This window comes from Chelonia mydas, chromosome 21 (genome assembly GCF_015237465.2).
Source record: "Chelonia mydas isolate rCheMyd1 chromosome 21, rCheMyd1.pri.v2, whole genome shotgun sequence".
Classification (NCBI taxonomy): domain Eukaryota; kingdom Metazoa; phylum Chordata; order Testudines; family Cheloniidae; genus Chelonia; species Chelonia mydas.
In genome coordinates this window covers 17,381,470-17,398,394 of record NC_051261.2, presented here as the reverse complement: position 1 = coordinate 17,398,394, position 16,925 = coordinate 17,381,470, and the positions used below count along the sequence as shown (strand labels likewise).

Here is a 16,925-nt window from a genome sequence, read left to right as displayed (position 1 = left end):
CCCTCCCACTGCAACCAACAAGAGCGCCATGTGCACAGTGGCCACAGAGTCAAGCCAAGTGACAGTCTGGCCACGCTGTGGAACTTCCAGTCACTGCTGCCTTGGCTGGTTGTGTGGGTGCCATTTACAGTCAAGTTCCCCCCTGACCCCACTTTACCTTTAATAGTCTGAGGCTGCAAAGTGCTGAGCACCCTTGGTCTCACTGAAAGAAACAAAGAAATAAGCATTTATAGGCACAGCCCCTTGCAGGATCAGGCCCTAACTCAACAGTTCCTTCAGGTGGCACAATGTTGGCGTACGATGTCACTGGAGGGGTCAGCATGAATGTATGTTTTAAGAATGGAGTGAGCTACTCCTGGCATCACTGTGAAGCTGTAGTGAATCCTACAAGGTCTGGTTAAAAGGAAAGTATGAGATATACACTGACAGTTGAAGGGGATTTCCCCATCAAAACAAGTCATTTACAACAACTACTGAATGCTGCCACTTATTAGGGATGTTATGCAAGGCACAGAGTATGGGGTAATGATAACTTGGACCAGCTGAGGTTCTTCCCCAAGGAGTTTCAAGTGCTAGCAGGGTAGTGGTGCCATACTTCCAGGCAAACATTCAAGCTGGCATGTATCCACCAATTGTTGACTGGCGTTGGGCATTATTTTTTCCATTGCATTCAAGTGAGGAATTAGGACTCTAGCTAGAGACTTGCCATCAACCCGTACATGTGATGAGTGACATGGGATGTCTGCTGATCTCAATCCAGGCCCAAGCTGCTGGCAGCGGAAGACAGCACTGTGCAAGACACCAGTCGGTCTAGAGTTCCTGCAGTCAAGAGTTAGTAGATCTCCGCTTAGTCCCACCCTATTCGCTGCTAGCTGCGCATCTCATTCTTGCAAACAGACAGATGTGGACAGAGCACATAATACGGGAGCACATTTCCAGAAATAGCTGGAATAAACTAGAGAAAAAGGCTAAACTGTTTACTCACCATTTTAATACTGCCAACTACAACAGGTTGAAACCGTACACATGACAAATTGAGAAAAGTCTCATAATGCAATGGTCTCAGCAAAGGAATGTACTGACTTGTTAAGAACATTACTACAGTAAAAACAAATGGCAAACAGGAATTTGGCACCACATTTACAAAGTAAAGGCATGCTGTCAATACAGTTTAGAAATCTCTGAACATAAAAGGCCATGGTAAAATGCAAAACAAGGGGCATCTTTTACAAGGTTCACCACTGCTTTAGACCAAGAAAAAAAACAAACATACAAGGATCTAAGTGGTTGATTTAGTAGCTTTGTAGCAGCATGTATGCTCCATCTAGTTTGGAATTTAGCAATTTGTCCCTTCAGATGGAAGCATTCCTAGGTAGATTTTCACCCAAGAAGCCGTCTTTAAAGCTTACTACCCCAGTACAAATCTCAGTAATCTGGTGACCAGCATAGCCCAGGTAAACCCCAACCACAAGTTAAGATGTGTTATCCTGCTGCAGAAACCTCCACTCCCTCTTTTAAAAGCCTTATGGTATTTGTAGCAGGATGGTAACAAATTACACATCAGAAGCAGCTGAAGCTAAAGTCATAAGAGATCTTTTAAATAGCTGCAGAAATATTAAACTGACCATACCAAGCATTAAAAACAAAGAGTTCCTACTAAGAGGAATACTTTCTGCATGATCTGGTCACATCATGTGCATAGTTAAAGTGATTTTTTGTTTTGTTTTTTTAAAACAAGATTCATTGGCAAATAAAGAAATAAAATTTAGTAAAGTTATATATAGTTTTCTTGATGGAAAAACCTTAAAAACAGACTAGTGGTGGCTTGTTAATCAAAGAAAGAGAAAAGCTACATACTGAAGTTCTGGAATCCAGCACCTCAATTTCACAACAGCTGTACACGTTTGAGATTATGCAATCTGAATGCTGCCTAGATGATCAAATCACACTTAACAGTTGTTCCATTTTGAGATCTTTAACTTCAACATCCCATATCAATTAAAAAGGTCCCTAATACAGAAGATTGTGCTAAGGAATGCAAGAATTTTGCATGCTGTTTTCATTCCCCTGGTCCTGTTCATGCTTGCAGCTGTCCATGAGGCAGCAAAGAAAGTTTGCTTCTCAAAACGCCACGTCTTTAAAAACTGAAAGAAGAACAAGTGTTAGCAAAAGCACATTGCAACCCCACATTGAGTTGTCAGTGTAAATATATTACTAGAACTCAGAGCAGTTAGATAGCTCATTGTTACCTTCCTTCTTAATAGAGTCCACATTCCTTCAGGTTGTTTTTAATGATAACATCTGTAACAGCATCAAACACAAACTGCACGTTCTTTGTGTCAGTGGCACAGGTGAAGTGGGTGTAGATCTCCTTGGTGTCTTTTCTTCGGTTCAGATCTTCAAACTGACACTGAATATATGCAGCTGCCTCCTCGTATGTATTAGAGCCTGCAAAATAGGACACCTGACTTTACCCAGCAGCTTGCAGAAGAGAGCTTGATTCAAATCTTTCAAGCAGAAGTTAAGCTTCTTGCAACCATATGCTTTAGCAAGCTACAGTCTTACCATTAGCCCCTTCGGTACAATGGTCACTAGTACTTAATACCTGTACAGCTTCACCCACTAGATTAAACTACTAAATTGAAGTAGGGGATGAAACAAATGACAGGCATGAATGGAGGCCCCATCATTTGGGCTATGACTAGACATAACCCCAAGAGGATCACACTAGAGGGCAGATGTGGGTCTGACCTTTAAAAGACTAGGCATAGAGGGATAGATTCAGGAGAATGACCTGCCTGCACACCATTTTAAACAGGGAGGTGGCTGCAAAGGGTACTCTAGTGGAGGAAATGGGGACTTTCGTTGCTAGGGCAAATGAGTGCTTTAGCATTCACCCAGATTCCTTTTATAGTGTCTCCAGAATTTCCATTGAGCTGAAACACAGTTATCCTTACACCACCAGTGAGATGCATCGGGACCTAGCTTTGAGAAGCACATGAACAGGCCAGACATCTGTTCTATCCATACTCCAAGTCATATGAAAATGTGGACAAGGGTTCCACATGGAGCCAAAGCTTCTGAGAAGAGAGAACCAGTGCTGATCATGCCCAGGTGGGCTAGCCCTTCTGACCACCTTTAAATCATTAGACATGTACTGTCCCAGCACAAGACAGAGCCCTCCCCTTGCCCGTGTACGAAGTCCAGACGACGGGAATGACAAGGAAAGACAGGCTCAAGTGAGCTTGGATTTCCTGAGAGTTTTAACTGCCTGGCTCTGGGAGGCACCTTCACTCTAATTCTTCATTTCTGTTAGCCCAGCTCACCTGTGTACTCTGGGTAGCAGATTGTTAATGGGCTCCTCTTAATCTTTTCCTCAAACAGGTCTTTCTTGTTCAGGAAGAGAATGATTGAGGTGTCTGTAAACCATTTGTTGTTACAAATGCTGTCAAACAGTTTCATACTCTCATGCATTCGGTTCTGAAAAGTAATTAAAAGAACAATGCATCATTCCAGGGGTAAATTGGGAGGAGGGTTTTTTCTTTGATGAGCTTTAGAACAAAGCTACTAGTGTTCAAAATGTGAAGCGTCACTGCTGTGCAACCACACAAATGTTAGTGGTGCTGCGTCAGACAGAGGTCAGGTAATTCTGCACTGTGCTTGACCCTGATCAGAGGTCTGTCCAGGAAAGATTGAAACTCCCCATGTCTTAATTTTCCTCAGCATTTCCCCACCCCATAATTTCTCTGAGATTGTCAGGGAGGCACGGGTTCTGAAGAAAGCGTGCATTTGTAGTGGTTGTCACTTCCTGCAGTGTTTGTTATTATGTGCTCTTGTAGAGGAATAGGCTAGAGGCTGCTCTTGAGAAGCCCATTCCCTGCACAGTGCTATTGCCAGATGACTTAGGGGAGAGATTGCTTTCTATCACTATCTCAAACACAGTTAATACTAACACAGAACAAGTTATGGTTAGAGTCCCATAAAACCTGGATACGAAGTATGTAGGGCAGCTTGAAGCTAACTTCCACCTCAATCCCCTGGCTGCAGCCAGGTGTTAGTAACAACAGTGACATACCATTTCTTCATCTTCTGCAAGGACAAGGTCATAATCACTGAGGGCTACGCAAAATATGATTGCTGTCACGCCTTCAAAGCAGTGGATCCATTTCTTTCGTTCTGATCGCTGGCCACCAACATCGAACATCCTGGAAGAGTGAAGGGAAAGTGGCTCAGATGTCGTGCAGCACTCACCTTCCTACTCACAGGAAATGGAGAAGAACTTTTCAAAGCACTTTCAGCAAGCAGATTGCAAGGGAAATGCAGAGATACACAAAGCCTTTCCATCAATAAGACCAGAAACTCAAATCCTCCAATTTAGGGGATTTTAATTATTTTTTCTAATTAAAACTCAAGTTTTAATTTAAAATATGAAGATTCTATGCCTCCCAGTTGGAAATAACCCTCAAGGGCTTGTTTGCAACAGTATCTCGAATGGAAATAATAGGGCCTGCTGCTTCACCTTGGCACTCTTCCTTGTTTGTTATCTCACATTCCCAGCAGCAGTAACCCATTGGCTTCACTGGATGCAAAGCACTCGCTCTGCATAAGTCAGTTCTTCCAATTACCTGTGCTTGGTTCTCTGAGGTAACATGATCTGTACCTACTGGGATGCTGATGGAACTTTTAAGAAGTTGGGTGTTGCAGCAGTTTAATATATAATTAATGAGCTACAGGGATTTGAAGGTTTGGGGCAAAAAATTCCTAAATTTTGCTGGAAGATTTCTGGCTATAAAACAAAGATATGGAAGTTTATTGGAAAGTTACAATGCACTCTGAAGAGAGGCAGTATTCCCTGCTGGTTTCTGACTGACCGCAATCATTAATTAAATCGGGTCAGATACAAATCAATATCCAAGAGGTACAAAACCAAAATCCAAGTTGACAATCATCAGAGCAAACAGGCAGTCAGACACCCAAAGAGAGGAACTATTCAGTGTGTGCCAAAAGGAACACAATTTAATGATTCTGATCAAAAGGGCCAGAATTGTGGCTCCATGCTTTTATTCAAAACACGCTGTCCCAATGGACCACACTAGGAAAGGGGGAATTTTGTATAAAGATACAGGTTAGTTTGTAAAGCTCTCCATTACTTTTGCTGTTATTGCAAAGATATCTGAAAAAAGAACAGTGCCTCTCAACCCCACTTCTCCAAGCTGATCCTGAATTCACAGTCATGCCTTTAGAACATCTCAGCCCAGTAGGGAAGTGCAGTCCCAGATTCAACATTGTGACTTCATTGCAGTATGAAAGGAAGATACATTAGGTTGCAAGAGAGAAAACTGCTGCTTTGTCTTTAAAAATCTATTTAAGCATTTCCCTAAGCAGGCCCATCCCTTTGAAACGAGATGCCTTGTGTCTCACTTTCTATGGATGCCCAGTTAGCCTAAGCAGGCTTTATTAGCCCTGTATAAGCCAGTCTCCTAAAGGGAGGTATGAATGCTCAGCCTTAATGATCTAATTAAAAAAACCTATTTAGCAATATAACACTTATCTCTACCCAAACCCACATGATCTGAAATTGCCTCTTAGCCAAATCTTGGCTGGGCCCTTCTACCCTCATCATGTATCTACTCTCACTTCTATATCCCATTCATATGGATACACAGAGGGATATAGCCGTGCTTGTAGGCCCCAACAGGAGTCTGGGTAAGGGTTGCAGTGCCTTAGACATCTGTTTCTGTTGCACAGCAGATAGCTGGAAACTTTTCCTATCTTCCCTATTCACAGAAATGTTTATTTTAACTCTGTCTTCTACGTTGAGCTCAGTGTCCCAGGAGTCAGAGCACTGCACAGCACAGCAATGTTAATCCCAGTACACAGTGAGGAAGACAAGTTTCCCCCGAGCTCACCAATAGCCATAAAAATAGCTCTGATGCAAACTACGCAAGCATTTTCTGTTCACAAGTCTCAGGTTAGACAGCTCAGAAGCCAAGCTGCCACTGTATCCTCAAGAAGTGTGCAATGAGTAGGACTTCATACACAAATGTTTAGATTTTTCCTATGTCCCTTTCAAACCTGGTTACACAAAAGGATCAAAATCATAGCTGGCAAATTAATGCTTATTTAAAGACCTTATGTAACTGAAACTTGACGACAGCATTCCTGACAGGGAAGAGAACCTGGCCCATAATACAAATGCAGCAGCTTCCTATGACAATGTTACACAGCACTAACGTCCACCACATAGGATTCTAGCTCATGTGTCAGTGAACACGCTCAGAGTCCAAAGCAAGGGTTAACTAGAAGAGTAAGCAGGAAGCTGGGGAAGCCTGTGCTAACCCCACCTATCCCCCGTACAACAGCTTGTATAGAGGATAAAGAGGGAACTCTGATTTATCATACTTAAAGGGACACTGTCAAGGTTAGGCTCAGTATCTGTACCCCTTCAAAGGGTTTTACTTGTATTACAATAGAGGGCAAGTCCCAGCCCCTGGACTCTTGCACAATAAAGGCAGCCATTTTTGCCACACTTATGCATGCTAGGATATGATTTATGAGGAGAGGCTGAGGGAACTGGGATTATTTAGTCTCCAGAAGGAAAGAATGAGGTGGGATTTGATAGCTGCTTTCAACTACCTGAAAGGGGGTTCCAAAGACAAAGGGGGTTCCAAAGATCTAGACTGTTCTCACTGGTAGCAGATGACAGAACAAGGAGCAATGGTCTCAAGTTGCAGCAGGGGAGATTTAGGTTGGATGTTAGGAAATACTTCTTCACTAGGAGGGTGGAGAAGCACTGGAATGGGTTACCTAGGGAGGTGGTGGAATCTCCTTGCTTAGAGGTTTTTAAGGTCAGGCTTGACAAAGCCCTGGCTGGGATGATTTAGTTGGGGTTGGTCCTGCTTTGAGCAGGGGGTTGGATTAGATGACCTCCTGAAGCCCCTTCCAACCCTGATATTCTATTCTATGCCCCCTGCTGCTTTGCAGCAGGGTTAGTCAGCACTATAATATTTCGAGTTTTGCTAACAATGCCATGCAGGCCAGTCAGAGCCAAATTAATTTCAGCTCCCTTAGGAACACAGGAAAACAATGCACTGCAAATGACAAGAGACCAAGGCTATAGGGAAGGGCACTTATCTTATCAAATGAAGGGATTAAATGCAAACTAAAACCAGTAGCCAGTGTCCTTTTAGTAGTTTTTGATCCTGTAAACAAGCATTCAGTACCTGTGTTTGCGATTCCAACAGAAAAGCAGCTGAAAAGAACAAAAGAATGTAAATAAAAAAGTCAGAGGTACCCCAAGTGAGCAATTTCAGGAAGAACAGAGTAATTAATGACAAGGGAGTATAGTCACAATTTACTTGAAAGTGCTGAATAAGAACAAGGCTCCACAATATGTGCATGAGGGAAAACTGGATACCAATCACCAAGCACCGCAGCACTCAGTAGAAGAAAGCAGTGCAATCTGCAGGGAGGAATGACATCCTGCAGCAGCCTGCACCATACTCACTTGAAGTACAGGTCCTTGAAGGTGAAGTGAGTTTCCACAATGCCTGTAGTCTTCACTCTGGTCCGCAGAACATCTTGCTGAGTTGGAATGTAGGTCTGCTGGGATATTCTATCCAAGTCATTTAGGTAACTAAACCAAAGACAATCCAAGACATGCTTTTTTTAGTCTGCGTCCTTGCTATGAATCTTTTATAAACCGCAGAAGAAAATCATGGTGAAGTGCATTAGTTCTGTTAGCACAGCCCAGACCTCCAACATATACCTGTATTCTAGAGTTTCCTATAGCCATGTACTATCCAGGCTAACACAGCAGTCAGTCAGTAACAGATGGTGCTCAGCTAGTCAAACGCAAGCTGGGCTATAGAATAAGAGTGTGGAAGACAGAGCAGAAAAATGATCATCGAATTCCCTCTGTAATTAATACCTTTTGCTAAAGAAATTCACCTGGAGGTCTCCAAAGACAAACACTAACGTACCAGAAGAGAAGTGAATAAAGCCCAGGTTTCTGCTCATTGTAAAGGGTAAAAGGCAGAAAGTGGCAGAACAGTAAACCACGTTCATAGCCCTGTCCAAAGCATGACAAATCCAGCCATCCACTCAGGCAAAAGCAAGCAGGAATCTTTCCCTGACAACTTGGGAACCCCTACCCACCAATGTCTGGAGAACAAACTCTCAATCTCTAGCTTTTATGGGGCAAAAATACTTGTCATCTGACCTGATACACTGCTGCCTTCCTGGGCCTCCAGGCCCTCTGAGACCAGAATTCTGAACTGCCCAAGGCCCAACTCTTCGCTCCAGCACCCCGCCCATATAGCTGGGCTATGCACCTCAGAGGCTGCTGGGAGGAATCCTTTCCCCTCTGCAGCATCACAGCCACTCTGCAGCAGCGTATCCACTGAGACCACCTTCAACTCCCAGCTTCATACAAACATCCCCTTTAGAGCTCCAAGGCATGTAATGGGTTCATCTCTTCTAGTCTGGACCCACAAATCATGCTCCTGCCTTTCATCCATTTCAGAGCAGGTGTTAACCACAAGCTCCTCTACTCTCAGGATGCCAAAGATAATCTATAACAACTGTAGGTTTTGAACTGGCAGGCTTTAGCCTTTGCCCCCACTTCTAGCCCTGCCAGTTCTCTGACTCTTGGTAGACACATTGTATGGCTATACCCTTCCAATGGATAATTTGTCATGGGTTGGTTCTACACAGTCCTTCTTTCCACTCACTAGCATAACAGACAAGTTGCCAACTAATTCAAAGAGTAAACTTCTCAACCGTCTACAAGATACCCTATTCTGTGCCCTGGCATATTTTTAATGAGCTTTTAGAAAAACTATATAACTGCACTTGGTGTAGGTAGTGTTACCTGTACTAGTCTTATGATAAAAGTATATTTCTGTTAGGAAATAAAGATCCTTGGAATTTCTAGTCCTGATTAGCCTAACACCACAGGAAAATGCAACTGCTCTAGTCAGACACACCAGAACACAGCTAATTTAGCAACAAAGCACTAATGGAAAAGCAGCTACACAAACCAGACAGCAAAGCCAAATGAATTAAGTAACAGCACTGGCAATAAGTATTAAACTCTAAACAAGCTGTGTCCTGTTGGTAGAAGAATGCAAGTGCTACCTCAAGAGCTGGCACTGTAACAGCTTGGCTTTGATAACAAGCATGTGACTAACTAGTGAATTATTTAAACAGATGCTCTGCTTCCTCCATTCGCACACTTGTAATCTACTCACTACATTGTCAGGATTCAGCACAAGACCTACGAAAGCAAAACTGGTTCAGTTCTCTCATCAGCTCTTTCCACAGCAGATGGAGGAGATAAATAACTTCAGTCAATATCTACAACCAAATGAACTGAGAAATCCCACACACATGCTTACAACACAAAGCTACTTTAGTCCGGTAAGCACCTTGTTTCCATTAGTGTTTGGAGTGTGACTCTTACAACAAACCTGGCCCAACCGATTGGAGAGAGAATCTAGAAAATAATATATAAAGAGTCCATGAAAGACCTTAACCAAGTCATTCCAAAAGGTGGAAATGAACAACGCTACAGGCCAATAATCATCTGACCCTCCCTGGTCAGAAGAAATGCCTTTTAAAATGATCAGAACACTGGCAGCATCAAAAGGAACCTCCTGACACCAGGAAGTAAGCCTTCGCTCTTCAGTTTTCCCCATACGCACGTAGGCCTTGTAGATCTGCGACAAAAGCTCCCTCATCACACTTCCTTATCCGTCATGACTTGACAGATGTGGTTTGCTCTGTGGGAAGTGGCTGCAGCCACACCCGTACAGCACTGTCCTGCAAAGAAGTGCTTTCTACACGGGGAAGCTGCAGAATCCTAGTCAGTTACAAGCTGCTACTAGATCTGTGCGCGCACAGCTTCTGTATAACACGACCCGTAAAAGACGTCAGCCTGAAAAAAAGCAGAAAGGCAAGAAGAGAAAGTGGGGGACAAGAGAATGATGCAGAGACCACACTAGGAGACTTAATATTAATAATCCAGTTTTCCCACTACTATGTGGATAGACGTTAAGACAAACTAAGACAAGACAAATTTATCTACCATTCAAAGAACAGATGTGTTTATCCTAATATGAGAGTCTTCCTATATCCTACCTGGTTTTACAATGTTCCCTTCCCGGCTGAGCGCCGCCCAGGGCTTTCCCTCACCTTCTTAGATAATTTTTTCACTATTTTTGACACAAACATTTGCTCCCTACACCACATCCTCTCTAGTGGAGGAAGCTTGTTTTCATGCTTCAACTATCGCCTGTAAAAGTGGAAATCCTAAAATTAAGATTTCAGCTACAGAGGGGGTGACATTTTCATAATTAAGCCCAGGACTTGGCTGACCATTGAGGTTTCCCAGGAGAACCCATAGTAGTTTTGGGGCAGCTCCCCAATGCTCGCATGTCCAGAGATTTATACCTCCAACTTGAAATCAAATAAAATCTGGCAGCTTCAGGTTACTCTGAATCCAAAACTCAGGAGGAACCTCGCAGTACAAAGCAGAACATTGATTTCCCACAGCTGCTCAGGAGACAGGCAGATTTTGGCAGATGTCGTCAATGAGTTGGACAGGATTCAGCTGGTGGCTACAATAGGCTCTCCCTCCTCCACATGTTCACATGAGCACCAGGGTGGTATTTTCCTAACAATGCAATCATGTTTCCTTTAACTACTGGGAAGAACGGTTACTAGACCAAACAGCTAAAAGCTCTAAAAGATTCATACAAAGCATTTATTATGGAAGAGGCTGTAGGATACTGAGTAGTCACAACTTGAGCTAAGGGAGGAGTTGTCACTAACATCTCTAGGGAAAAGCAGAGAACACAGACGACTGCCTTGTGACTCCATACTGAGGAGAGGGTATAAGAGGGCATGAAATCCCCATGACAGTATTCAGATAGTTCTGTATTTAGGACCACTGAACTACAAGCTTTCTGGAAAGGCTGTACCAAAAGGCCAACACCCATAAGATACGAGAACCAGGGAGGTACAGTATCTTCTAGGGCCTGACTAGAAGTTCTTCACAGGAGTCCTAGCTATTGCTCTAGTTATAGCTCCTCTGACTCTCAACCAAAGAATATCCATTCATCCCTTCCTATGCGGTTCTCGGGAGCCAGTCCTTCCTGAACTGAAGATGTCAGGGAAAACAGCCCCATGACAAAGTTCTGATGACCCAGGCATTGAGATAGGAGATTGAATTCCCGGGATGCAGAAATAGGCTGTGCCTTCCCTGCTGTGGTTAGCTGAAGTTAGGGAGGTGTTGTGGCTAGGTAAAGGTAGAAATAGATGCACCAAACTGAACACAACCTCCAGCATCCCCAACGAAGGGAAGGGCAGATTTTAATTAGTTTTGTCAAACTGAATATGTCCCTTCAACTATCAGGCCCAGCTGGGAAGGGAGAGGAGCTGCAGGAGGGAGGAAGGGTTCCTGAAGTAGGCTATGCAGCAGGGGGAAGGAAGGGAAGGCGTGTTTTTTCAGCACCAGGGGGAAAGCCCCTGGGAGCTGGGTGGAGGATCTGCTTTTGTTTCACCTACATTTTATGTATGAAGAATAAAACTGCTTGAAAAAAAGATTTGGATGTGGCAGCGAGTCCTTCCTAGGAAGGTCAGGTGCACGAGTGAGGGGAAGCCGAGGCAGTGAATAGCCTGGCACCCGACCAGGTAAGGTGCTGTTGCTTCAATGGGCCTTTACACAATACAAAGTCCATTGTACATGAAGCACAACAGCACAAATGGCAAGACAGGAACGTGGAATTACCAACCACCTCTGAAAAGTCTGGGTTAAGTGATTTGTTGAGCACCACATAGGAACTCTGGCACGGAGGGGATACAATCCAGTTCCCCAGGGCAGCATTCGACTGCTTTACGCAGGAGCCCATCCTTTCTCTTTCTGCAATCCCCTGCCTCATTCACTACACATCTTCCAACTTCTGCAACCACTGAAGCAGAGAGCATTACAGACAACACCCACCTTTTGCTGGACAGATTCATCCTGTGAACTGAATGAGGCTGAAGTGTAGAAAATAATGGCATGTGATCACATAATTAGATTGCACCATAATGCATATGCACAATGAGACTGGATTAAGTTTGCACAGGTAATCTTAATTCCAGCATTTCCCAATTTTGGGGTGATTAACTTTGCAACATTAGCATTCATTTCTTGTAATTTTTCTGTGTAACTTCCTAGGGTTTTTTGTTGTTTTTTTTTTTTTAATGAAAACAAAAATTCCATCATCATGTGGGATCATACGGACACCCATAGAGGTCATCAGCGAGGTTGGAACCATTAGATCCACTTCTGACACTTGAGAGCTGGACTAAATTGCCATCCACTAAGATGACGAGCACTAGAAAAGGATGGAAAGCTGCCATTTAGAGGGCTTCCAGATATTTACTGATAGCAGATGAATGGTGAGACTCAGGAACCTTAGGTTCCAATCCAGGCTCTGGAGGGGAGTGTGCTCCAGTGGGCACAGACTCTTCAGCTAGTTTCCTCTCCTCGCACCCCATCCTGGCCCTGTCCTCTAGTTCTGTCTCTTCCCCTCTCCAGCCAATCCCACTACTCCCCACACCTCAGCTCCACAGCCAATATGTCTCCCCCTTCTGCCCCCCCGCCCATCTCCCTACCCAGACTTCTTGTCTACTCCCAAAGTAGTCATCACCCTCCCAGCTCCTTGTCCCTCTCTTTGCCCAGACAATCCCAGTTGACCCCTAGCAACCTGGCTCCTCATCAGATCAGTGTCATCCCCTTTCCCCCAACACCCACACACACTTCTTCCCCTGACCTCTCAGTTCCAGTCACTTCTAATCACCCCCCCTCTTGGCGACTCAATCTCAGTGTCTCCCCCGTCCCGACCCCAACATACCGACTTAGTCCCCTTGCCTTTATCATCTGTCTTTCCCTTCACTCTAATTCCAAGTCCACATCCACCCCATCTTTGTCCCAAACTACTTCCCTGCCATCCCACCCCCAACAAATCTAGCTCTAGCCTTTAAATCAGGCAGCTTCCTCCATGGTACGCTGACCCTGAAGAGGAGGTCAATGAGAGCACAGGAGAGAGAGAGGCGCTCCCTGCTCACAGGACCAAAACATGATCCCCAGCAGCCCAAAACTGCAACTGCAGGGAAACTTCTACTCAGCATGGACAGAATCTTCAGGGAATTTGGCTGCTAAAAAGGAGTCTAGTGAGCATGTGCAAACTGCAATTTTTCGAAGGTTTATAATTTGGTGGATTTTTGACGGATTTTCACAGGGCTGGCAAAAGCCACATCCCTGACACAAAGGCCAGAGCCCTGCCAAATTTCAAGTCCCTGCAAAAAGCAGGGGGGCAGTAGAGCTGTCATAACCATACAGCTAAGGGTAGCCTAGAATTCCTCCTTACCTTTAAGGGGTTAAGAAGCTCAAATAACCTGGTTGGCACCTGACCAAAAGGACCAATGGGGAAAGAAGATACTTTCAAATCTTGGGCGGGGGAAGGTTGTGTGTGTGTGTGTTCTCTTGGGAAGCAGAGAAGCATCAGGTCAGAAAACTCCTTCTCCTATAAACCATCCTAAAAGTCTCTCATATTTCAAAAATTGAGAGTAAAAGCCAGGCAAAGCGTGTTAGATTATCTTTTTTCTGCTTGTGAATTTTTCCTTTGCTGGAGGGAGGTTTATTCCTGTTTTTTGTAACTTTGAAACTAAGCCTAGAGGAAGTTCTGCTGTGTTTTTGAATCGTTTTTTACCCTGTAAAGTTATTTTCCATCTTGATTTTACAGAGGTGATTTTTAAATAAAATCCTTTTAAGAACCCAACTGATTTCTCTAATGTCCTAACACCCAGGGGTTTGGGTCTGTGATCACGTTGTAACCAATTGGTTAGGATATTATTCTCAAGCCTCCCCAGGAAAGGAGGTCTAAGGGCTTGGGGGGATATTTTGGGGGAATAAGAACTCCAAGTGGCCCTTTCCCTGATTCTTTGTTAAATCACTTGGTGGTGGCAGCATACCCTCCAAGGGCAAAGAATTTGTGCCTTGGGGAAGTTTAACCTAAACTGGTAGAAATAAGCTTAGGGGGTCTTTCATGCGGGTCCCCACATCTGTACCCTAGAGTTCAGAGTGGGGAGGGAACCCTGACAAGAGCTTTCCAAAGAAAAGGTCACCAAAAATTCCAGACACCCGGCATGGAAAACAAACCCAAACAACTAAAGTTTGGCAAAGTTGTAAGCAACCGAAAACAGGTTCTCATAATGGGAAGCATCAAGTCTGCCAGCCCGGGCTAAAATACATAACCACCGCTTTTGCCTGAAATTGTTTCCCATCTGGTGCACCACCAGAAGAAACCTGGTGAAAATTAGTAAAATGAAGAACGGCAAGAAAACGGATTTTCCTATACTGGTTTTAGGACCTCACAGTTAAACGTTGTTCATTACATATTTGGTAGCTTAATTATGAGTCTAGTTTCCAGGAAATATTAATCCTTACATTAATACTGAGGAGACCTCAAGTCACCTTCCAGAGAAGCTACAACTTGTCTCACTACACTGACATTTACAAACAGACAGTTACTTTTACACTGGGAAGGCAGATCAACAAGTTAATTTATTAATGACATTAGAAACACAAATAAGTTTTTCATGTGATAAGGGGAAGACCGCAATAAATTCTATAATGGAGGCAGTTGATCCCTTTCCTTTTCATTACAAGATCTACTTTGATCAGCTAAAGCATGGAGTCACAGAATCATCGACACGTAGGACTGAAGAGCCCTCAATAGAGCAGGTGACTGGACTAGATGACCTGAGGCAGGACTAAGTATTTAGAGCCAATCCCCTCCTGTCTTAGGATATCCCATTTTGCCAATCTACCCAGCTTAGGTAAACACTTCCTGAAGCGTGACTTGTACTCCCATTAAACGCTTTCTGACTGTCCTTTAAAGGAGCACCTAGGCACTTGACATACCCATTGCTCTGACCACAACACAGTCGTAAGTGGCGTGCTCGCTACACAAAACACTGGGGGCAGTAACGGTCTCTTACTAGGATGCAGAGTCATTAAGTTGATACTCTCTTGATCTGCTGAAGCAGGCCTGGACCCCGGCATCTCGCCATAATCGTTTAATCACTCCAGCTAGCTCAGGAGTCATCACTCCTTCCTCAGCACTTCCAGCCAACACAAACAACTGACGGGCATCGTCCTGCAGGAAGAGGGTGAAAGGAAGATTCAGTCATACTCCATAGTTAACACCACTACAAGCTAAAATGAGCCTTAACCACCACTTAAACCACAAATGCCTGCAGTGGCACCAGTGATAGGTTCCTGACTGGCATAGCTAGATTCCTCTCCCCAGTCTATCTACCCACTATGTTAAATCAATATTCCTCCTTCATCCAGAAACACACGGACCGAGCAAGAAGCAAACTGCTCAAGAGCATCTGGTTTCAGGCAAGCAGGTTGCATTAATCAGAGGGAGGTGGTGGTCACCTGTGGCATCAGCACACCCATAGTACCACAAACCCTCTCTTTGTAGAGGGGGATCATAGTTCCAACTTAACAGGCAATGTTTAGCTGTTCTAATGAGGTACATGGGGCAATATGAACCTTCAGCATTATATCTTGTGCATGGCGCATCTCCTCAGAAGTGCTGCTGGCTTTCAAAAGAATACCTGTTCTGTACAACAAGCTACTAAAGGAATTAAAGCTTTTCCTGTCTAAAACTACAATTTACAGTTTATTTACAGTTTATTTGGTGCAGGGAAAAATCCACACCAAAAGGAGATACTGGGTGATTAAAGGTTTTAGAGCTTTGAAGAACTGCCATCTCCCATAAGGACTGTCAAAAGAAAGGGGAATTCCAATTTCTTAATGGGAACATTTCACAGGGAGGAAGGATCAGGACCACTCAGGATTCCAGTGTTTGTTTGCATTAGATTACATGAAACACTTGTCAGAAAATTTAATATAGGCTCTCGCTTTTCAATAGGGAAATTATCAGCCAGATTTGCAACTGAGAAATAGGCTGATCTACTCTGAGGTTTCTGTGATGATGCAACTTGTGTCAGCTCTATTTAAGGGGTAATGTTGCAAGGCCCTTTTACTCTCCCAGCAAGTCCACCAACTTGAAGAGCCTGTCTGCTCCTGATACTTACTTTCTCCTGAAATCAGTCCTCAGAATGCTGCTGCAGGGCATGGAAATAATGAACAACCAAGGTAGCCTGTAGGGTAATGCCCAGGTGCCACCTCTAAGGGTATGTCACTGCAGAGTTAGCCCAACTGATCAGTATCTGGCCTGAGTTTATGCAACCACACTGCAAAACCCTACCTGAGTTACTGAGCCTTCACTGGTGCTGCACTCCTCTGCCTCTCGCTAGGACAGCTGGGGGCACATCCCAGGGCTCTATGGCTGCAGTACACTGAGCTGCTCTAGCATTCGCTCTCAGTAAGTTGTGGGAGGAACTGCCTGTCCTTCTGGGCACACAGTCCTCTACTGCCTTTGCACAATTCTCCTATCAGCACGTGAGTGGCTTTAGCCTGGATCACCCCTGCAAAATGGGCAGCTATAGTGAAAATACCAGCTATAGTGAAAGCAGAACCAGGGCTCTAACCTCACTACCAGCCATGCCAGCTAGCCCAGGTTGAAAGCACAACTGGACTCAGGAGAGAGGCTTGTGTTTGTGGACAGGGACATCCTGGGGGGCTTAATCCCACAATTACACTATTTACTTCCTGCTCTTTTGTATTTGTGCCACCTTTTCAAGTGTCTCCTGGGAATTTCCCTCCTTTGGTCTTATTGCTTTCCCCACCCACAAAAATCAAGAAAGAATGAAGAAATGCCAGGAAGTTTGCTAGATGGGGGGGGACTCCGAGAGGGGAAATGTTAATGATATCACAGAGGAGGAAACCATATGATTTG

At 44.2% G+C, this 16,925-nt stretch overlaps 1 protein-coding gene across 1 annotated transcript in view; it reads right to left on the bottom strand.

The window, feature by feature from the left end:
- Positions 1 to 974: 974 nt before the first annotated feature.
- The window catches only part of GNAI3 (G protein subunit alpha i3), a 46,643-nt gene continuing 30,692 nt past the window's right edge, over positions 975 to 16,925 (bottom strand). The window contains exons 4-9 of the mRNA XM_037884869.2: positions 15,052 to 15,209; positions 7,508 to 7,636; positions 4,076 to 4,205; positions 3,327 to 3,480; positions 2,250 to 2,448; positions 975 to 2,144 (exon numbers count right to left, since the gene is read on the bottom strand). Coding sequence (XP_037740797.1) covers positions 2,258 to 2,448; positions 3,327 to 3,480; positions 4,076 to 4,205; positions 7,508 to 7,636; positions 15,052 to 15,209 — 762 coding nt within the window. The 3' untranslated portion in view covers positions 975 to 2,144; positions 2,250 to 2,257. The remainder of the gene's footprint in view (positions 2,145 to 2,249; positions 2,449 to 3,326; positions 3,481 to 4,075; positions 4,206 to 7,507; positions 7,637 to 15,051; positions 15,210 to 16,925) is intronic.